Source organism: Spinacia oleracea, chromosome 5 (genome assembly GCF_020520425.1).
Source record: "Spinacia oleracea cultivar Varoflay chromosome 5, BTI_SOV_V1, whole genome shotgun sequence".
NCBI lineage: Eukaryota > Viridiplantae > Streptophyta > Magnoliopsida > Caryophyllales > Amaranthaceae > Spinacia > Spinacia oleracea.
The window spans coordinates 37,553,562-37,577,431 of record NC_079491.1 but is presented as its reverse complement, the minus strand read 5'-3'; the positions used below and the strand labels follow the sequence as shown (position 1 = coordinate 37,577,431).

Here is a 23,870-nt window from a genome sequence, read left to right as displayed (position 1 = left end):
AATGAAAAATTGTAAATATTGTGGGTTAAAAGGGTAAGTTAGTAAATTTTCATGTCAAAAAATAGATTAAACAAAATGTAAATAAATATTACGAAACATACTAAAACGGATAGGGTCAATATACTTTTGAAACAGAAGTATTAAGGGATAAGAGAGGAAATTGTGGTATTATTTCTTTTCAAAAGGAATTGAAAGTTGTTTTCCCCCGGGGAAGATTGTTTCCACCCTTAACAAAACAAATAAATTAAAAGAAAATGAAAAAATCATTTTCAAATTAATAAACTGATTTCCGTTAAAACATTAAGAAATAGGTTTTTGGCGGAAAAATTTTGCGCGCACCAGGAAATGAGGTATGTCATTCATAATGTCTGTTTTTAGTATAAGGTTATACTCCGTATATTGTTCTAGTTGCAGATTTATGGAGTTGGATTTTCTCTTCACTAAACATTACTCCGTATGTTTAAAATTTTAAACCTGCAAAATAAATTTATAAAGGCAAAAGAATATGAAATACATAATTTTATTGATGTTTTTGGGATTTTAATTCACGTAACTTTCTTAAATCCTCTCTTCTAGGGTTTAGGGTTGATATGTGTTTCTATTCCTTTCTTCTATGGTTTAGAGTTGATATGTACGTGTTTGTCATACTGGGTTTGATCGACTTATTCTAGTACTATTTACATACCTACAATTTGATAGTAGGAGGTGATGGGGTCTTTGACTTATTCCATCCGAGCCTCTTTAAAACGCTAGAGCTACATTTCCACTATATAGGAGAATAAAATGTCCTACTAGCTTTAGATTTCCTATATCTTTGAAATATTATCACGTATATATATTGAGCTATTATCTTCTCATGTTTTTAAGAAGAAGAAGAAAACAAAACCTTAGTTGCATTTTATCCTTAGTCTATTACAAAGTACATCGGAAACACAAAGTATTTTTAACGAACTGAATTAAAATAATTAATTTGGGTGATGATAAAAGTTGCAATTTGCGACAACATTTAGTTGCCGCAATCTTACGTGTCGGAGTTTAATGGTTACATATAGGCTCCACGTAGGCTATGCGTCATCATAATATTTTTACTATGAAATTATGTAAATAAGATAGTCTATAAAAACAAGGAAACAAATTAGAATATTAAGACTTTCCTACTATTTTTTGTAATATAGATTATATAACTTAAATACTTTCTCCGTTCCGGAAATATCGCACCATGATTGACTTTTGCTCCTCTAACCATTATTTTGACTCTAAATATCTTAAATCGTGTGCAAGTAAAAATTATAGAGATTCTCCTTAGTGTTCATTGCCCAAGTTTCGGCCCAAGTGGAAGAGGAAATAGAAGTGTGGAGGATGACTTCAACAATCGAGAGTCAGATTACAAGGCGATTACTATCTTTGTAATTTTAATATTTTTGTGTTGTAAGTGGTTTGTAAGAGCTAGTAGAGCTCATTTTAGAAGCTTTGGATGTGTAAGGTACTTAATCGGCCCCCAAATGTTACGTAGTTTTAGTATTAGTTGTAATTCGTAAACTCTTTTAATAATGTGTGTTTATCCCATGTAAAAAAATAAAAATAAAGGAATAATACAATAATTAAAGAATAACAAGCTAGCTCCGTTGCGTAAGTACGAGTGTACAGTAGAAAAAAAAAATAGAAATTGCTAATCGGTTTAATCTTTTAAAAACTAATTAAAAATAAGAAAAGTTAGTAACTAATCAATAAGGTAGAATTCCATCTTTCCTGAAAGTATTAAGTACCTCCCTGGCCTGGCCTTAAAGTCTTAAACCATGCAATGACCTGGATCCCATGCTAAACATTTGATTATTGTAACGCCTAATTGACGGAGGTTGATATAATCTAGTTAATAAGAAGTCGATTTTGGATAATGGAGGATTACAAGAACGTACTATGATTACTAGATAATAAACAAGAAGAAGTAGTTTGCTCCCTTGTATCAATCATGATTCATGACACAACATTCATCCATAGATAATGATCGCCTTATACCAAACTTAGCCAAATCTCTTGGCCCTAATCTTTGAATCGGAATCACCATTTTCGTCGTATGACATAGCCTACCGCCTGATCTTGTCCTAGGAAGGCCACGCCGACATCCAGCACCAGCACCAGCACCACCGCCGCCACTAGTAGACGCCGTAGAACGTACTAGAGAACGGCAAATGGGACAATTAATATGGTCATGGAACCAATGATCGATGCATGAAACATGAAATACATGGCCACAATTAGGGAGCCAACGGATCAAGTCCCCTTTGTTAAGTTGTCCAAGGCATATGACACATTGATCACCTTGGTTGATTCGATACAAATCACGTGTTTTCGATGAGTAAAATAAAATTGGAATGGTATTGACTACGCGATTGTCTAGACCAATCGTTGTTGAAGATTCAGTAGAGAGATCAGCTTGTGTTCTTTGATTGCAGTATTTTACCAACATTATATGGAGAAGTGAGAGTGCTACAGATGTGGTCACTATAGCACCTATACAAATTACTAAGATAGGGAGATAACTTTTACTTCCTTTTCTTTGGACTGAAGAAGTTATGTCCTCCATGGCTTAATCATTGATTTTTTTTAGAGGGGATGTAAAATTGTTAGGTTGTTGTATGAGTAGTGGAACAAGTCATCTGAGATTTATAGGAGTTGGTTGTTGCGCACAAAGCTGAGGATTTATAGGACGATGACCCTACTTACTTTTACTTTTACTTTTCTTTGTTGTGGAAAACATTTGTAATGCATTATCAACGTAAATATTATTCTATTTTGGCTTCCTTTCCCTTTTTTATTTTCGTTCACGATTATGATGGTTTTCACAAATTTTTATTCAAATATATCTGGATTAAAAGTTAACTCTAAATGTGTAAAAGTTATCTATTCCGTATTCCCTCCGTATTTATGTAAGAGATACACTTGCCTTTTTCGGCCGTATTTATTTAAGAGATACACTTGTCAATTTTAGTAACTTATCAACCCCACCATCTAATTAAATAATACATCTAATTTATCCACCCCACCTCCCACCTCCCAAAATGACATGGTCTCCACTTGTTTACTTATTAAAATATCTACCCAACCCCACTTGCTTTATTATTTTAATTCATTCAATTCTTCTTCTTAATACACGTGCCCGATCAAGTGTATCTCTTAAGTAAATACGGAGAAAGTATTTTTTTAGTGATAATATTTTCAATTTTGATAAAAAAAAAAATATTCTTTCGAAATTTCTAATAATGTATAAAATTAATATTTAACCGTTTAAAATATTTATTAATAAACTTTTTTTTTCATAATGTAAAAGTTAATCAAAATATATTAAAAGTTGAAAAAAAAAATTGGATAAAAATTATAAAACTCAATAAAAGTTATCTTGATGTACAATAACGTGCAAGATCTTTTGTTCAATTTTATTATTCTAATATTTTCTTTTGGTAATAGAATACCGACTATACCAAAACATAACCTCTTATTGGTAGACTACCATAGCTATAAAACCTCTTATTGGTAGTCTTACTCTTGAGAAGGGAGGAGGGGATGGGAATAAGAGGATCACAAATACCAAAAATTGCCCTTGATAACGATTAAACTCGTGACCTTAAAAATGGAAATTAGTGAATTCAATATTGCTCATATTACTCCTCTTGATACAAGAGTTTGGTCGGCGGGTGTCCAGTAGTAAATTAGTAATAGAAGATGTTGTGGCTCTAATTATTGTTTTGCATTTAATAATAGATCTAAATATTCGGGTTATTTCCTCAAAAAAAAAAATAAAAAAAAAAATACATGTCTAGCTAAGACGTTAACTGCTTAGTTTTGCAAATAGTATTAATCAACAATTAAATCTCATCTACATTGTTTTCTATGTCCAAAAACAATAAATTAATGCTCCATATACGTACACAACACAAACAATGTAATAAAACGTTGTTATTATTGTAAACATCCACGGAGCTTTCTAAGGCAAACTTTGAGTTGTTTACGTAAAAAGAATGTGTATGTTTTAGGCATGATAATATGATATGGTATTTAATTGCATGACTAATTCAAAGAATCATCAAAATCATAATCAATATTTTACAGTTAAAATAACGAATCAAGAGCAACTGTTTAAAAAGTCAATAGATACGTGTCAATACTCAATAGTAATGCGATAAATATGGGAATGTGCAAAGGATGCGGTGAAACGAGTGACAAATGTAACTTGTTAACAAGTTCAATAAAACCCACTAATCGACAATTATGTTTTCAAGCTCATTTTTAGTGATTCTTCTTTCTAAATGGAAGCTGATGTGTCCCAACAAAGCTACTACGCCACACTTCTATTCACATCTTTTATCGACAAGGATGTCGATCAGTTTAGTCCGTTAAAAGTTAAAACTAATATAGCACCGTGTGATGCACGATATAAAAATAAATTTACATGAAATCGATGAGGTAGATAATTTTCATTAAGAATAAGCTTACAGATACTCTCCTAATTAAAATTAATGATGGATAAACTTGTTATTGCTCATTCAGTGTCTTATTTATTATTAAAACAATTTAAACAACTAAGGGTATATAGATAAAATTATTTTCATTCTCATTCATCACTTGTGTCCAAAAATAAAGTTATCTCATCTATCATTCACTTCGATAGTAATACCTGGTAAATACTCACCTAGTCACATCATCAACCTCATTACCCAATCACTCAACACCTATCTACACCATTTGGACTGGTCTGTTCTACAAAATAAGTCCAGATAACTTCAGATAATATAACTTCAGAAAAAATAAGTTTTTTTTCCAGACATTTCAACACACAAATAAGTTAATTTCAGTCAAACTAAGTTTTTTTTTCAGATAAATAAGTTTAGATAAGTAAATATAAGTTTAGGTAAGTCCAGTTAAGTTCAGATTATAATTTTAGATAATATAAGTTCAAACAAAATAAGTCGAATAGAACAGAGCCTTAATTTATTCAGCTAGAGATGACTTTGATGTGGGACGGGGCCTGCACGCCTTTACCTGCCTAAAATTCTCACCCTCATCCCTTGCATCCACGATATGAACGATACCAACCCCTCCCAATCCCTGTCTCGAAAGGTACAAAATAAAATTCATCCTCTCTCCACCACCCCCGTGTATCAACACCCGCCTCAACCCCACCCCTATACTCAACTAGTTTTTGGTTGGTATGTGAGTTTTATATTTTAAAACTCAGAGTCTTTGATAATTTTTAAATACGCACCATCACCAAGATGGTTACATGTTATCCCAGGGCCGTCTCAAACATTTTGGAGGCCCTGTTCTTAATATATAAGTTGGGGCCCAATAAAAAGTTCGTCAATTTTATCAGTTAGAACTTGATTTTTATCTCTTTAAAAGAGTATCTAGCATAAAAAATTCAAGTAACTAAGGGAAACAAGCATTTTAGCAATTTCTCATGGCCTTGAAATAAAATGTAAAGTTCAACTCTTTCCCGGAAAAAAAATACAACCTTAAGAGGAATATTATGACAAAATAGGTAGTGATCAATTTTTGCCTTTCAAAAAAAAACTTGGAGGATAAGTTATGTATGGATTTGGAAAATAATATTCCTTCTGAAAACAAATACTTAAATTGAAATTGTTGAAAAAAATATTGAAATTGGATAGAGATACTATTAGAAAAAATATTATGAGGTATTCCGTATTATTTTTAGCCATTTGCATACAAAAATTATTTAGGATTTTTTAATCTTCCATTAAAAATGTGGTTATTTCAACATTTTTTATTCAGTATTTTTTAATCTTACTGGAACTCTTGACATAACCAACAAAACTAATGGGTAAATGGAGGATGACAGAATACAAAAGGTTGGAAGAGAGAAATTTAAGGAAGAATTAAATAAGTCAATAAAAATAAAGGAAGAATTAATTTGATTCTTGGAAAGAGAGAGACTTTGAACAAAACAAAAGGGAAGCAAAAGTCTAGTCCGTACGCAGTAATGGGCTTGCACTTCAAAATTAGTACGCATGCGATCATCAAAGACCACTGAACAAAAATTCATATAGGCTTCAAAATTTTTTGGGGCCCCCAAAATTTCGGTGGCCCTGTGCCGAGGGTCTGGTTGCACAACCCTTTGGCCGGCCCTGTGTTATCCTTATACCCGTCAACCAATAGAAAATCTCTATTTATTGGTAATTATTAGTCAATCCTATACGTTTATCTTTGTCGTCAGCCCAATCTAAATCCAAACTCGTCCCATGCATCATCAAGTGTACACCATTTACCTATCAAACTTTAGTTTTTGCACAAACTTCTAAATGGAAATTGCGATCATTTACGTTAACATAAAAAAAACATTTTGTTGTTGCAAATCTATTAATTATGATAAAACTTAATCATCTAGATATTATAATTTTGAAAATAGTTGATTAAGATACATTAGTCAAAATTTCAATCAACATGCCCTTAGGAATTCAATAATATGATCAAGTAAATTATTATTCATGCATGCTCTGTATATAAAAATAGTACTATAAAGAGAACGTGCCAAGTTTTATTTTTGATATTTAAGATTAAGTATAGGCTAGTGTCCGTCATAATAAAAAGTATATGGCTAGGGGTCTCATTTTGTTAATTAACAATGAGCCTATAACATGTCTGAGACAACCTACATTAGATTATTACCATAAGTAATTAGAATATTTTAGGTAAAATATATACGAAATATATGAATTATTTTATCATAGGTTAGTTATTTACATGGTATGTTATAAGAGAGGCAAATCACAAAGCGGTATTTGTCAGCTCTAAATAGATTTGCCTCTCTTTTAGTCCGAATAGTACGTGTTAAAATTTGAGTAAAATATAATTCACTTGTTTGGTCAAAAATATTTGGAGGAACTTTTTTTAAGTAGAGAGGGTCACATGTTAGTTGTGCATTGATTTTCTTGCGTTTACTATTTCTTCCATTTTTTTTTATAAACCACTTTTATTTTCACGTTTATTAGTAAAGTAACTTCAACCATTAACATCTTAAATTATCAATTAGAATTTTTTTAAAAAAGTGGTAGTGTTATGGAAGTATAAAGATAAAACCAACAAAATGTTGCATGACTTTGTTCATCATAAGATATTAATGTTCACCTAAAAACAAAGAATAGAGTCCGTGAATCACTAGTAGAAAAAACCCCTGTTGCAACCCCCTTGTTGCAGCGTACATGTGTTAATACGCTTCAACAACCAGTCGGTCAACGCGGGTCAAACCCTTTAAAGGGTTATTGCAGCGTACAATTTAATTGTTCCCTGCAAAAAAGTTTGTTGCAGCGTACATTTTAAAAGCCCGCTGCAATAGCTCGTTTTTGTTGCAGCGTACTTGTTAAAGCCCCCTGCAATAACCCGGGTAAAAAAAATTTCGCTGCAATATTCGTTGAAACTAATTCAAAACAAATTAAGCATCTCTCACTCTCAACTCCCTTCTTCTCCCTTAACTTTCCCTGCGTCATCCCCTCAAAAAAAAACCCTTTCTCTTCGTCGGTGGTTCTAGCCTCCTCGCCAGAGGCCACCTATTAGCTTGCTCGGCCGTTTTGATTCTGCCTATCATTCTGCCTTTTGATTTCGATTCCAATTTCACAACTAGGTTTTGGTATTGTAGATGTCGAGTTGCAATTTCTAATCAATTGGAATTGCGGAACTTGATTTTGGTGGATTCATACATTTAATTTTTTTTGTTTGTTTGAGTCCTATTCTTGATGTGCGGAAAAGGAAGGCGGTTCGATTGAGCAAAGATGTCGACTCCAAACGTCGCCAAATTAACAATGGGTAAAATTTTCTCTTAAGCACCTTAATTTATGCACAATTTCAGTTTTCTTTGTTGTTGTTGTTGTTGCTGCGAATTTGAACATCATTAACTGGGTTTTTCCATTAAGTAATGATAAAGTGTGAGCTACTGTATAATTGAGTTGGTTATGCTTGTGAATTTGTTTGTTTTGATTGAATTTAAAGCCTTTTATGTGGGGGGGATTGGCAAAGGAACCATGGGTCAGCTTTTAATTGGGGATTCAGTTCATAGATTCGATTGTATGGTTTGGTTAATAGAGGATCTCATTTTCATGTGTTATTTTTCCTATGCTAAGAAACTCCTGAGCAAAGATAATTACATGTTGCAACCAGTTACTGTGTAGAAAAGCAAGGAATTCTGGAAATCAAATATATACAAAAATTTTGTAATTGGTTCCATTAGATAGTTGGATTTCATTGTTCTGCATTCTAATGCCAATCTTTTCCTCCATTTATGTGATATTTTTGTTTATTTGGTAGTCTGTGTATCATGAATGTAATCATTGTTTATTATAAGACGACTAGTAATTTGATTTCTTCCACAAGTATATTTGGTGTGGTCTTATTAGATGTGGGATTGGATAATGAAACATGAGCCGGTGGTTTCAAGAAAGAAAGTTGCTCGCGTCCTATTTTCCGTCAACCTCTTCGCCGCGGCTACCTGTCCGCTCTTTTAGGTTTGCTCGATTCGTTTACCTGATTTTTGTTTTAAGAATTAGGGTTTTTCAATTCGTTTTTAGGGTTCTTTGCGTTTGTTCAATTCTTTTTTAGGGTTTGTTCAATTCGTTTCTTTAATTCATTTTTTCAATTCGTTTTTAGGGTTCAATTCGTTTGTTCAATTCGTTTTTAGGGTTTGTTCAATTTGTTTTTACGGTTTGTTTAATTTGTTTGTTCAATTCGTTTGTCCAGTCACTATAGCTAGGCCTAACATGGTAGGAGTATGTGAGAGACACTGACAAAATAAATCAATGTAACAATGCAACTATTTTCTATGCGCATCCTCTGCTAGATTTTCCTGTATATAGACTTAGTGAGGTAGTGTACAGTTGTTGTCACTGACTCATTGGTTTGGCTTAACTTCCCTTGCTTTATTCCAAATCATGTTTTGATGACGAGTTCTGGTCTTCCCGTTATGATTATATTTTGGCCTTCATCTCTGTTCCACATTACAAGCTTTTTGCTTAAAAGACATCCTAATTTGAAAGTGTAACAATTTTTTTCATGAAAGTACTATTCTTAGAGGTCGTACCCAGTTATTCTCATAAAGTTGTGAGATCTCGGTAGAGTCCAAGAAGTCAATGAGCTCTTTGCAGCTACCATTTTTCCATATGATATGTAAGGTCGGTTATTAGTTTGTTGTAGTGTAGATTCCGGGTGATAATCATTCTGGCTTGTGAGTATAATTTTTAGGTCAGCATAGCTTCTTTATCCCTGAAAATAAATCATTCGTGATAGCCTCAATCTCAAAATAGTATAATCCCCCCCCCCCCCCATTTGTATATATGTTTTAAGTTTTTAACAGAAGATTGATTAGTTAATTCGGCTTTGGTAGGCTGTCGTTCATAGAGCTAAGAACTCAAAATATTCAGCTGATGAGGATATGGAGGAGACAGATGTTAAAGATCCAAATTTAAAGCAATCTCTGGAGTCTGCTACTTCTCAGATTAGCCAGCTAGCTCTTTCTAATAGTCCTACAGGTAAATCTTCACTGAATTCTATTGTGGGATCAGATACGGCCAATGCAGGTGTAGATATTGACTTTTTGACTTTTTATGTCTGTACATTGATGATTTGGTTTCTTAGCAAGAGAGTAATATTATTACCTCCAAAATTTGGAGATCTGAAGTTTGGGGTCTATTTAAAATCTGGTGAGTGTCAGAGAAATGTTTATGGTTATTTTCTGTTTTTGATTCTTTATCCAACACATTGATTTTAATAACCTTCTACTTAATAATCACCATTACAAACTTCTTAAATTAGTCTGCTTAAGTGGCCATTGTTTGTACCTACTTAAAGTGTTACTCGTACATGTTTGGATTGCCGTCTGTTTCCTTATGTTTACCTTTTTTCCAGGTGGATTTCTGATTGGAAGAACTGTGGCTGTTTTGATAACTATGACGATTGGGACCTCGATGGCTGCTCGTCAAGGTCCTCTAGCTATGGCTGCTCATCAAATCTGTATGCAAGTGTGGTTGGCTGTCTCTCTTTTAACTGATGGATTGGCCGCATCTGGTCAGGTATGAGCTTTCATCTAACTAGGAGGTTCGATATCCAGGCTATAGGTTTTTCAGGCATCTAGACTACCTCTATTCTACAGTGCTTGTCCATTATGATTTATGATTATCACAAAAGTTGAAGATTGTGAATAATGTGTGGGTTTTAACCAAATAGGAAAAGCTTCTTGGATTAATAAGCATTTGTTGTTGTCCAAAGATCCTGATTTGTGAACAATAAACCAAATAGGAAAAGCTACATATTTTCTCAGAGTATTACACTTATTACATGTTTAATATGAATAGTTTTAACTTTCTAACACTCATTCCAATCTACTTATGCAAATTTAAGGCTTGTTTGGTCGTTATAGGTCATATTAGGCTAAAATGAGGCTTTTTTGCTCCCAAATATGAAATAAAGAACCTTAGGACTCATTTTAAACATATTAAATGTTTTATATGATTAGTTTTAACTTTACAAGACTTAATCCAATCTATTTATGCACATTCATGACTTCTTTGGCCGTTATAGGTCATATTTAGGCTAAAATGACATTTTCGCTCCCAACTTTGATCTAACGAACTTAAAAACTAATTTCAAACTTATTACATGATTCATATGATTATTTTTAACTTTTCAAGACTCAATCCTATCTATTATGCACATTTGAGACTTGTTTGGTCGTTATAGGTCCCAACTATGAACCAAAGAACCTAGGACTCATTTTAAACTTACTAAATGTTTTATATGCTTATTTTTAACTTTCTAGGACTCATTCCAATCCATTTATGCACATTTAAGGCTCATTGTGTCGTTATGGGTCATATTTAGGCTAAAATGACATTTTCGCTCCCAACTTTGAACTTAAGAACCTAATGACTCATTTTAAACTTATTATATGATAAATATGCTTAGTTTTAAGTTTCTAAGACTTATTCTAATCTACTTATACCCATTTAATGCTTGTTTGATCGTTATAGGTCATATTTAGGATAAAATAAGGCATTTTCGATCTCAACTTTAAAATAAAGAACCTAAGGACTTATTTTAAAATTATTACATGTTTAATATGCTTAGTTTTAAGTTTCTAAGACTTATTCTAACTACTTATACACATTTAAGGCTTGTTTGGTCGTTATAGGACATATTTAGGCTAAAATGACATTTTCGCTCCCAACTATGAACCAAAGAACCTAAGGACTCATTTTAAACTTACTAAATGTTTTATATGCTTATTTTTAACTTTCTAGGACTCATTCCAATCCATTTATGCACATTTAAGGCTCATTGTGTCGTTTTAGGTCATATTTAGGCTAAAATGACATTTTCGCTCCCAACTTTGAACTTAAGAACCTAAGGACTCATTTTTAAATTATTATATGATTAATAAGCTTAGTTTTGAGTTTCTAGGACTTATTCTAATCTACTTATACCCATTTAATGCTTGTTTGATCGTTCTAGGTCATATCTAGGCTAAAATAAGGCATTTTCGCTCCCAACTTTAAAATAAAGAACCTAAGGACTCATTTAAAACTTATTACATGTTTAATATGCATAATTTTAACGATCTAAGACTCGTTCCAATCTATTTATGCACCTATAGGCTCATTGGGTCGTTATAGGTCATATTTAGGCTAAAATGAGCATTTTCTCTCCCAAATTTGAAATAAAGAACCTAAGGACTCATTTTAAACCTTTTAAATGATTAATATACTTAGCTTTAAGTTTCCAAGACTCGTTCCAATCTATTTATGCACATTTAAGGTTCATTGGGTCGTTATAGGTCTTATTTAGGCTGGATTGACATTTTCGCTCCCAACTTTGAACTAAAGAACCTAATGACTCATTTTAAACTTTTTACATGTTTAATATGCATAGTTTTAACTTTCTAAGACTCATTCGAATCTATTAATGCACATTTAAGGCTCATTGGTTCGTTATAGGTCATATTTAGGCTAAAATGATATTTTCGCTCCCAAATTTGAACTCAAGAACCTAAGGACTTATTTTAAACTTTGTACATGATTAATATGCTTAGTTTGAAGTTTCCAAGACTTATTCCAATCTATTTATGCACATTTAAGGTTTGTTTGGTCGTTATTGGCCATATTTAGGCTAAAATGAGCATTTTCTCTCCCAAATTTGAAATAAAGAACCTAAGGACTCATTTTAAACCTTTTAAATGATTAATATACTTAGCTTTAAGTTTCCAAGACTCGTTCCAATCTATTTATGTACATTTAAGGTTCATTGGGTCGTTATAGGTCTTATTTAGGCTGGATTGACATTTTCGCTCCCAACTTTGAACTAAAGAACCTAATGACTCATTTTAAACTTTTTACATGTTTAATATGCATAGTTTTAACTTTCTAAGACTCATTCCAATCTATTTACGCACATTTAAGGCTCATTGGGTCGTTATAGGTTTTATTTAGGCTAAAATGACATTTTCGCTCCCAAATTTGAGCTACATAACCTAAGAATTCATTTTATACCTTTTACATGATTAATATGCTTAGCTTTAAGTTTCCAAGACTATTAGGACATTGTTATTAGTTGCTTGAATGTTAAAGTGTGATATTTAATTTGAATTTAATCTAATGCTTAGTTGAAATTTCTGTTTTTGTAAAGGTCTACACTCCGAGGAATGCGCCTATACTAGTGAGGAAATTGATGTGGTTCGTGAGCAACGGGCTAAGTGTTTTACCCGCAAGTATTTACTATTGGCTTGAGCGCGCTTGATCGAGGTGGTTTAGTTGTTATAGAACAATCGTTTCCATTAAAATGTATGCGTACATTGAAATTGGAACGTATATTTGAATGTAGTACGTGCACTTTGGTTTTGGGATATATATATATGTATACAAAACACCAGTTATTATTTTTTATATTTGTTCTACAGGTTGCGATATTTTATTTATTGTTGTTGACAGGTTCCTATATTTGGTGCAAGACACCCTAGCTATAGATAAATAAAACTAAAATTTTCCCGCCAAAAGCACAGCTTTGTTGCAGGGGGCATATACTTGTTCGCTGCAACAAGTGTGTAAAATTAGGCAAAATTCAAGACTTGTTGCAGCGTACAAAATGATGTACGCTGCAAATAAAAGCCCGCTGCAACAAACCAGTCTGTTGCAGCGTACATCATTTTGTACGCTGCAACAAGTCTTGATTTTTGCCTAATTTTACACACTTGTTGCAGCGTACATGCAAATGTACGCTGCAAAAAAGTACTTTTCGCAGCGTACATTGTACGCTGCAACAAGTCAATACTTGTTGCAGGCCCCCCAGTTGCAGCATACGATGTACGCTGCAACAGGGGTCTAAAAGCCCGCTGCAACAAGGGTTTTTTCTACTAGTGAATATAATACCTAGTGTAAAAATCAAAGAGTTGCATTTAACATTGAGGAATTACGTAGGTAGTATAATAGTAGAAAAATATTACATTACGCGAGTTATGCTCATGTTTAAGGAAGTTACATATTTTTTTAAAGTAGTAAAATATTACTATCAATGGCGGTGATAATTATCGAAGTTGGTCATTAAATATACTACGTATAAAATAGTCAATCCATGGCGGTTATAATTATCGAATTTAGTTGTTGAAACTCGTATAGTACCCGTCTGATGCACGGTTTGTAATGTAAATATAAATTTATATGAAATATAAAACTATAATGGTAGACAATTATCATCAAAGAGCTTATAAATATTCTTCTAATTAAAATTAATGATGGATAAAATTATTATTTTCCCATTTGGTATCTTATTTGTTAAAAAATAATAACAAATAAGGCTACTTAGACAAAATTATTATCACCCCCATTCATCCCTTGTGTCAAGCATAAAGTTATTCTCATGCACGTACCCTTCACTTCGATAGTCATACTCTCATACTCACTTATCACTTGTTGCATCTACCTCATTACCCAACCTTTCATCACTTACCTCTGTCATTTGTTTTATTCAACTAGAGATAACTTTGACGGTGGGCGAGACCTCCACACCCATACCCGCCTAAATTCTCAATCTCATCCTTGCCACCCACGATAGAAGCGGTACCCACCCCTCCTAATCCCGCCTCAAGGGGTGAAAAATAAACATCATCCCCGCTCCATCTCCCACCCGTGTATCCGCACCTGTCTGAAACCACCCCTATTCTTAACATTCTTTTTGGCAAGAAAGCTTTGAATTTTAAAACTCCATTCTAAAGTTTTCGACAATTCGATTGTCTGATTAAAGTAATTGAGTAAATAAACAAAATTATAATATGTAGGTAGTAGTACAAAAATATTGATATATTCATAATCAATAGTTGAAAGATAAGCGAGACAGGCGAGAACAATCTAAGATCCATCCTCGCCCCGACAGCTGCGAATAATTCATTTTTTTTAATTCCATCACCCATCAAACTTTTCTCCACCCCCGCCCACTTAGAGTGGCTGCACGCGGGGGTGTGTGGTCTAAAAAAAACTCGTCCTCCTGACAATCTGACATCTCTATATTCGGTAGTTAAGTCACAACAAATCCTTTCAGCTAATATTTGAATATATTGACATATATTTTTATTAAAATTGATTGTATTAGCTATAATATTGATAAAAGGATATTTTAAAGTGACACAAATAATTAGGGTTTGGTGAGTTTTCTCAAATCCTATAATTCAAACTCACCCTATCACTAAGGTGGGTACATGTTATCCTTATATCCGTTCACCAACACCAAATCTCTATTTATTAGTCAATGTTAGTTAATCATCTATGTTTATCTTCGTAGTTAGCTCAATCTAAAATCCAAATTCGCCCCATTATCAAAATATTGCCAACATTTATTTCCATAATTAAAATATTACGTAAAGCAATATAATGTAAGAATATAATATAAGAATTTTAATTAAAAAGTAGACATATATTTTATAGACACATATAAAAACTGAAAAGAATATAATAAAACTCTAGAAAATAAATGAAAGTTTAAATGAGAAAAATTCAAAAGGAGTAAGAAAATATAATTTCAATGTTTTCCATAATTGGTCTAACAAAGTTTACTAATTTTTAATACAAAATTATGTTTGTTAAATTTGTTTACTACGGAGTACTATTATTAATAGAATATTATTAATAATTAATAAACATAGTACCATGAATAGTCAATGTAAACAAAATTAATATATAGTAGTCCTTAGTACTATATATTATTAATTATTATTATTAATTAATATTCAGTATTATTATTAATTACTATATATTATTCATTATTATTAATAACTAATATACTAATATACTATAATAACATATAGTACTATATTTATTAATTATTAATAATATTCTAAAATAATATATAGTACTCCGTAGTAAACCAAATTAAGAAATTTAATTTTGTATTACAAATTAGTAAACTTTGTTAGACTAATTATGGAAAACATTGCCATTATATGTTCTTACTCCTTTTGAATTATCTCATTTAAAATTTCTTTGTTTTCTAGAGTTTTAATATATTCATTTTCAATTTTTATATGAGTCTATAAAATATATTTCTACTTTTTAATTAAAATCTTATACTCCGTATTATATTTTTACATTATATTGCATTACGTAATATTTTTATTATGGAATTAAATGTTGCAATATTGTTGGATACTCTCTCTGTTCCATGATGTTCCTCGTGTTTACTATCCATATGGTCAAAGTTTAAAAACTTTGACCGTAATTAATAGTATGATTAAGAGTATAAATATTAACTTGTGGGATATAATTGGATTCCTTTCAATATAAATTTTCTAAATATAATTTTTTTTATAATTGTTACTAATGCGAAATTAAAATTATTAACGGTCAAAGTAGTGCATTGGAGACCGCTCATAATGAAAAAGTGAAGAACATTATGGAACGGAGGGAGTACACATTAATAGTATGTAAATTAGTAATGACTAATGAGACAAATTAAGATATTTATGTTCATATATACTAATTTGTATAATTTTATTTTGTATAATTAAGATTTTGAAAATTATTCTATATATACTTATAATAGAAATGATTTTAAAAGTGTATATTATTATATTAAAAGAGAGGCGAATCAATGAGTGACATTTGTCATCACCACATTGATTTCCTCTCTATTATATAGATTGTAAGCAATGATGTTCATAATACGAAATTGAATGTTTCCTCCATTTATTTTAAATAATTGTGCAAGATAATTAAAAATTTTCCATTGCCAAATCACTACCTTGATGTCTATATTTATAATTTTATTTTAATACACTAGAAAAAGAAAATATATATATTATAGTTTAAAATATACGTTGAAACAAATCCAATACTCCGTAACATTTTATACAATAGTTTATGTTTTTATTTTTTAATAAAAAAATTACGGTCAAATGGTGTATCGTGGTGTACGTACCTCTACATGCACCACTATTAAAACTACGTCGTTTTGATATTTTTAATTTGCATTTATGTTTTTTTTAAAACAGAAAAGAAAAAAGATTTTCACCTTTTATGATTTTTATTTTTAAAAATCAGATTTTGCGCCTAACTGAAACGCAACAAACTTTGACCATATCTCCCAAATAATTCTGCCTATCTAATTAAAACTATTAACAAAAAGAAAAACAAACCGTGAGATATCGACATGGCTAATTCAAGCTCTGTGGAATCAGATGATGCTCAAGAAAATAATTACTACAATGATGTTGAAGATGATGTTGAAGATTAAAGTGATAATTTCGTAGATAAAAACTAAAGGTGTTTGTTTATTTTTGCATTAATTTGGCATTATATGCATCATAATGCTACTATTTATGTATTTTGATGTCGTTGATTACGAATACCACTAATTATGCATTATAGTTGAGAAACACAAAGAAAATGCTGCATTAATATAACTCTCTACCATAAACTAAATTTGATTTTGTTGATTATCTATGTAGTAGTGTGATATCAATGGCAAGGGAAGGAGAAAATAAAGAAGCCGGTGGCAAGGTAATGTTGGTCGGATCCAGATAGACTCCGGAGAAAGGGGGGAAGAGAACAAGGGGTAACTAGAAAAACGAGAGGGTAAGAGGATGCAAGGGAGAAGAGCGGGCAGTCCTTGTGTGTGGTGCTCAACGGTGGAGGTAAGGGAGGTTAAGGTTTCGGTGGAGAGAGAAAATAGGAGAATTGAATATTTACTTTTTAAAAAAGAAAGGTTTTATTAATAAAAATGTAATACTTCTTTGTATATACTAGTTGTTGGACCGTGCGCTAGCGCGCACGGTCCCCCAAGGGATAAAAACAAATGTCATAAAATCCGTAAGGAGAAAGCCGGTGGAAATCTGATTGTAATGATAACAATGAATATAAAAATGAAGAGAAAATTTTCTTAAGCAAATACATTGATAGATAACCGCAGTATAAAATTGATGAAAGGTGAGGAGATAGAAAGTAAATAAATTATATTTGAGAAGGTAGTATTGTAGTACACACCTGAGGCCATTCAGAAGGCAGAAAATCCTCCCATATACGGTTTGTCAAGATGCCATGGAGAAATATCAGAATCGAAATAGAAAGCCAAACGCTCCAGTTTCACAGATTACATAATTCAATTCGGGGGGGGGGGGGGGGATTGTTGGAATCTAGAAGCATGAGTAATAATGTAAGCACGTAAAATATGTGCACAATCATCTAAAGATAAGAAGAAACTATAAGCGAATAGCCATCCAATTGGCTCTAAATTCTAATTCAGGAGATACAAGCAATCTCAAAAGCGCTGTCGGACTCTTGATTGGACCAAATTCTCAATTTCATTCAACTATTGAAGCATAAATTACACTAATCAATTCAAACTACACCGGTCCAATTGGGATATAGTTCTCGAAAAACAGCTAAAATTAAGCTTTATTATTGAAAAAGCCCAACTTAAAACCCTAAATTACTGCACAATCGCCAGTGAAACAACTAATTTAAACGTAAATTATCCACATCACACATTCAAAATTGCAAACAGCCTCAATTCCAATTAGATCAAACAAAAAATAATCCAACTAAAAACCAAAATCCCAAGTAAAAAAAGAGGTGGTGATTGTGTTAAAAAAGAAGATCTGTATGGTGGAAACAGAAAATTCAAACAATTGTTGCTGAGGTAGTTTAGCAGCAGCAGTTGGTAACCAGTTGACAAAGTGATTGAGTGGCAGAAAGCTTCCAACACATCATTGACTATGTCAGGTAGCTACTTTAGATGTTCAAGAGAGTCAAACACCATGCTTATAAGTTGTAAGTAACTTTCTGGTTTTCTTTTGGTTTGGTGAGGGGGAAGTGCAGGGACCTCAGACACATCGGTAGTGACATTTCATCCAAAGTATCAGTGTACGGCAGAAAAATGTCAATCCGGCTGTACACTTTTCTCTTAGAGCTCAAGATGTCAATCCGGCTGTACACTCAAGGGCGGAGATAATGTTTCTCTTAGAGGTAGTTGTTTACAAGACATTGAACAAATGTTTTCTATAATTTTATACTCTAATAGAATTCACAAACGTTTTCTACAGTTTTATACTCTAATAGAATTCTGATGGACTAACGAATGTGATGCTTATGCCTACAGAGACTACAAACGGACAACAGACTGATGATTGTTGAGGACATGGTGCACATGATGTAGAGCTTCTTGTCAGGAAAACATCATATTTGACGGTAATTGAAAATTGCTACAAAAATCCATATTTTACCTTTCCCTCACTGCTTCCTACAGCCATTTGGAAGCCTCCTTCCTCATCAAACTCAATTGCAGTTACCTTCAAGTGATGCAGCAGAACAACCAAATTAAATGTAACCCAATTAAAATAACTCATCAAATTAAATGTAACCCAATTAAAATAACTCACCAAACACAACAACCAATCTATTAAAATCCAAAAAACACACTGAGATTTACCTTTGAAGACGACAGCAAAATATAAAAGCCAACATGAACCTGCAAAACGAAAGAAGGAAAAGGAGATGAACCTGGAGTTATTTCTCAAAGATAACACACAGTAATCCATACAACAGAGTCTAAGAGCATTTACCACATTAAGGACTAAATATACTATGGTTATTCCGGTGCTATACAAACTAAGCCCTAAGATCATATTAGTTTAGTAAATATATAATTAAGTCATAAGAATATCTCCTCGATTTATAAATAAGGCCGATTTACTTCACACCACCACCAAGTATGGATCCCTCAACCCTGAAAAGAACAAACCAGAACAGGTGCTCCATTCTGCACTTCTTTGCTTCACCTGACATTATGACAAATATGAAGGCAAATACATAAATCACCAAATGTTGTGTACTGATCTCCATACAACAGTGTTTGGACCGTTGGTCAGTTCGCACTTCTCATACAATGGATAAAGGTTGTGACTTAGAAGCCATAAGTGATAATACACTACATGAAATACCCATATATTACAAGGGTGCAACCATTAGTTTGGAGCCACAAAGGCAAAAGATACTTAGATATTTCCTAGGAACATGAGCTGCTAATCAGCCATGTTCCTCAAGAAAAACCATAATCATAAAAGCTAGAGTTAATATATTACAATACCAAGCCTTTGGAAAGGCCCCTAGCAAAAGACACACACATAGCCATTAAAGAGAGGGGTGTAACTGATTGTTACTGCAATGCAGGTAGTCCATGAGCATGCTAGACAAAATGATGAAGTGCAGCACTTAGTTCTTAACAGGGGCAGTGTGGGCGTGGTCGACATCCTCTGCAACAGCGTGATCACTATCCTCCTGAGCAGCAGCACCTTGAGCGACATCCACTGCCGCAGGACCTTGAGCGACATCCACTGCAGCAACATCTTGATTTACAGCCTCCTCACGAGGGGCATCCTTGATGACCACTTGTTTCAAGCACCATTGAAGGGCATTGCTTTTGGACAAGGACATAGTTGGCCCAACTTCCATCAGAACATGCCTGGTGCTGAGAAGTTCGTATGCTGACGCGAAGGTCCTAGCATCAGCCTGCAATGAAGGGTGATATTAGGCATATATCAGTTACGTTTAAACAATGTATCATGACACATTCCATTGCATATTAGGAGTAATACGTAAGGCATGTACCAGTCGTTTATAGTGAGTTTTATTGTTCCCCTAACATGTATGGTTTCCCAGGTTAAATAGATTGTGAAAGTGTTATAGTACAAGGATGGTCAAACATTATGGATAATAATAAGAATACTCACGAAACAGTAGGAAGATCAACATTTGCAATTCCATCGTTGCCATTCAAAACAAAGTTTATGATCTTACCAGTCAGAAATAACCAATAGCAACGAGACTTTCGAAGTTGTAATTGATATCAATCATAAACATTATAACCAGGGATCCGCAGAACAACTAAGATGCTCCCTCATTGCGAGAGGTACACTTATGGACAATTGAGATGCTTTTTCAATGGGAGAGGTAAACAACCCACAAACACATAAGTGACAGCTGGTTTTGGACGAAGTTTGTCAGAAATATGTCAAAATCTGTGAGTTTGTCTGGCATTCCATTAGGGGAAGCTATGAGTCTTTATGTAATTTAGTTAGGGGTGTGTGCATGAGAGCATAGCAAGAATTGAGATTTGAAGAGAAGGTTGAGATTAATTTAGGTAGATGCTTGGGATATACTATAATACAATTCTACCTTTATTTGTATATGATTGTCATAAGTGAGAATTACAGAGTTTATGATCAAGTATAGTATACAATTTTTATATCATTGTTATTCTCTAGGCACTGGACCTGGACATAAAAATTTAGGTGTAGCAAGATATAGCACCAACTAAGCACAATAACATCATCTCTGAAATCACAGTTTATTTAATGGTATATCGTCAAATCACACCAGCCCTAAATGGGGGCATCTCTCTTACTTAGAGTTCTGGATTGTTTTATAGTTCAATTTTGTTTCTAGTAAATATCAGGTGAATAAAATGCATGTTTAGAGGACTCGTATTGTTTTGTATAAATATGTAAAAGTCGGTGACACTCAAAACAAGTTTCTGAGATCGTGTTATTAACCCTACATGAACAGCCTTCGTATCTGCCTATACATTATTGTGAGGTTCAAATTACTCAGACTTTAAAAAATAATGCTTTAGCTCTCTTTACTATTTATCTTACCCGTCAAGAAAAAAAGATTTTTTTTTGAACAAATATAACAGTTTCTTTACCGTATAAGTTTTATTATTTACGTAGGATTTTCAAATGTACTCACAGTGTGCTTCATCCTGAAGAGATCAGCAGCAGTCATTCCGAAAAGCTTTTCAGAATCCTCAGTGAATGAAGTTAATGCATATTTGTCTGTGCCATCGGAAACTTCACAGTTGAAAGTGATCCTGTACCAATAATAAAGTAAGCAAAAATAAGTGTATTAGAGAGAAAGGGCGGGATTGGATGGGGTAGGGGGATTGAATTGATGTGTTGGGTAGTTGACAAACCTAGGAGAGGAGATAACACCCTGCTTCTTACAGGTGAGACACGTGTAGGCCTTTCCCACTGGAGTATATGTGGTCCTCCCACAGTTAGGGCAGCCTAGGTAAGCATGCACCTTTTCTAACTTTGGTTCAGGGACAACTACTTGTATCCAACAACGCTCCTCCTGGAGAGTGTTGGTATTCTGTTCAGTAAACACAATCATTAGTGATATATATTCAGTGTGTATTTTCTCAATAGGTGTTGACTGCGTACAAGATAAGAAAATAAGAGGATAGAATATTAAAGAAGAGGTGACTTGCCTTCTTCCGCTTCAGAGCATCCACAGTCATGATCACCCTTTCAGAGGAGGGGTTCCTAACATCTAACACCCGAGCTTGCCTGTCAGATAGGACATCTTGGTGGTTACAAGCCCTGCAAAAAAAAATATAAGGCAGTTAGCTGAGGTATGATGCAAGGGTGATCAAGGATAGTAGAAGATAAAAGATACATTACCACTCTCGAAGAGCGATTGCCCTATCTCCATGAGGACCATGAACAAACATAGTAGACATGCTTGATGTGAGCGAGAAACCTGTGCCACAGACGTTTGATGTCAAGGGTATGCAGAGAACGGTGCACATGGACTAAGAATGTGTATGCAAAAAGAAGTACCTTTGTGGGAAGTGGCTCTTAGAGAAGTGAAGCCAACGACAGTAAATTTCTCGGCCCAAGAGGAGAGATCGTCACAGTCAGACCCAGCGAGATCATTCCAAACAGAAATGATAAGTGGTTGTTCAGAACTGGAAAAGAGAAATAGGGAATAGCTTAATAAGAGGCCGATTAAGTGATGATGCAGTGTAAAGTGGGGGTTATTTTGTGGGTGAGTTACCTGTGATCAGACAGGACAATTTCACGGACCAAGGCCTGGCGGTCCTGACCAGTTGTAATTTCCCGTGCATGCTCTTCAACGTACAGAACAATGCCAAGGACATCTGGCAGTACAGGTAAAAGGAGTGTTAGTTGGGCTTGTATATGATTGGAAGGTGCATGAACTTATTTCCAAGTCCATAATCAAGTAAATATAATTGTACAGCAAGATGAGGGAATTACCATATCTGTCCTCGGGATCCCCAGCGCGTGGGACAGAAGCAATGCATAGGTACTCGGGCTGCACAGGGCCTGATTCTGCGTTCACACGCTGAATCACTGTCTGTCTCCCGAAGGTCATTTGGAAGTCAAGCTCTGCATCGCTTTTTTTCCACTGCTCGTCAGCAGGCCTGATCTGAGCATCGGCTATTTCGTATTCTCCCTTGTGCACAAAGGCGTCTTTGTAAGCCTCAATTTGATCCCCGAATAGTGCCCCACGCATCCTGTTATTCTGGAAAAAATGGCAGAAAAATTGAAGACATGGTTTGTGTACAAGTTAAGAAACTACAATTGAAGCAGACAAACACCTTAGAACTATAGGTATAACATGAAGTTACTTTAGACAGCAGAGTTTGGATTATTGACAAACCGTTTCATTTTATTCAATTTCTTATTGAATTATCTCTTAACAGATGGTATCGTGCGGTAAGAAAAAGAGTTCATCAAGACGTGAAGACCAAGTGGTGCAATGAAGAAACATGCTCTGTAACTGATAGTGCAATTTAAAGGGTCCATCCAAGCTTAAAATATGGGAAGCGAACAATGAACCAGGCATACAGTTGTACTTATTGGTACAACATTCAAGGGAAAAAAATATTGTCCATTTTGAGGAGAGTAGCAGCCCAAAAGCCATAACATTTGAGTTTAAGTGTCATCAATACGACAATTGGCTAAGCATTAAGATTCTACATTACCGTTCGACAAAAAAATGAACATTTTATCACTTCACAAGTTCGGTCAACCCTTGTGTTTCCATACAGGTATATTTTCCAGCATTGTACATGGTAGCAAAGCATGTTAAGTGATTGTGATATATGATATTAATAAAGAATGCTTAAACCACTTAGCTTATACCTTTTCATCTTCCAGAACCAGGTGCTGGTACAGAATGCCTTTTGTGGGAGATGGCCTAGCTCGACCCTTCTCACAACCCTCACCTTGACCTTGTAAGAACTGCTGCTGGTGTTCATCTCATCCAAATGGACACGTTCACGTTTCATGTTTGAAGGCTGAATAATATAAGAATGGGGAGAAGGGTCAGCATATTGGGAAGCAATGGGGAGGCGGAAAGCGCAAACTAATGGTGGTAATAGCTACCCAGACGGGCTTTCTGTAGCACACTAATGCAAGGGTGGCATGGATTATAAAAAAAAGGTCATTATGAACTCCATATGCGAACATGTTATCTAAATCAGGAACATATTATCAAACCTGCCAAAAATCCGAACTAATCTTCAAG

The 23,870-nt window shown here is 33.8% G+C and overlaps 3 protein-coding genes and 1 long non-coding RNA gene across 5 annotated transcripts; 2 read left to right on the top strand and 2 right to left on the bottom strand.

Moving 5' to 3' along the window:
* Positions 1-1,963: 1,963 nt before the first annotated feature.
* LOC110774837 (putative RING-H2 finger protein ATL53) lies at positions 1,964-2,584 on the bottom strand. Its single transcript, XM_021979426.2, has one exon. The coding sequence runs from the start codon at positions 2,582-2,584 to the stop codon at positions 1,964-1,966; it is 621 nt and encodes a 206-aa protein (XP_021835118.1).
* Positions 2,585-7,184: 4,600 nt separating this feature from the next.
* Positions 7,185-12,925, top strand: LOC130461011 (protein DETOXIFICATION 45, chloroplastic-like). Of its 2 annotated transcripts, none has more exons than XM_056828875.1 (3): positions 7,185-7,818; positions 9,910-10,073; positions 12,682-12,925. In XM_056828875.1, the coding sequence occupies exons 1-3, from the start codon at positions 7,785-7,787 to the stop codon at positions 12,790-12,792; spliced, it is 309 nt and encodes a 102-aa protein (XP_056684853.1). In that variant the 5' UTR covers positions 7,185-7,784; the 3' UTR covers positions 12,793-12,925. The 2 variants fall into 2 exon arrangements, with proteins under 2 accessions (XP_056684853.1, XP_056684852.1); XM_056828874.1 differs by lacking the exon at positions 7,185-7,818 and adding an exon at positions 9,599-9,704.
* A 4,767-nt stretch (positions 12,926-17,692) lies between these two features.
* LOC130461920 (uncharacterized) lies at positions 17,693-20,134 on the top strand. Its single transcript, XR_008921948.1, has 3 exons — positions 17,693-18,503; positions 18,637-18,725; positions 19,707-20,134. It is a non-coding gene; the product is annotated as an uncharacterized lncRNA (long non-coding RNA).
* Positions 20,135-20,758: 624 nt separating this feature from the next.
* LOC130461443 (replication protein A 70 kDa DNA-binding subunit B-like) lies at positions 20,759-23,631 on the bottom strand. The gene is made up of 9 exons (XM_056829550.1): positions 23,569-23,631; positions 22,595-22,862; positions 22,374-22,476; positions 22,157-22,284; positions 21,998-22,076; positions 21,805-21,916; positions 21,508-21,686; positions 21,285-21,405; positions 20,759-20,809 (listed from the first exon to the last, which is right to left on the bottom strand). Exons 1-9 carry the CDS (start codon positions 23,629-23,631, stop codon positions 20,759-20,761), a joined length of 1,104 nt encoding a protein of 367 aa, XP_056685528.1.
* Positions 23,632-23,870: the final 239 nt, after the last annotated feature.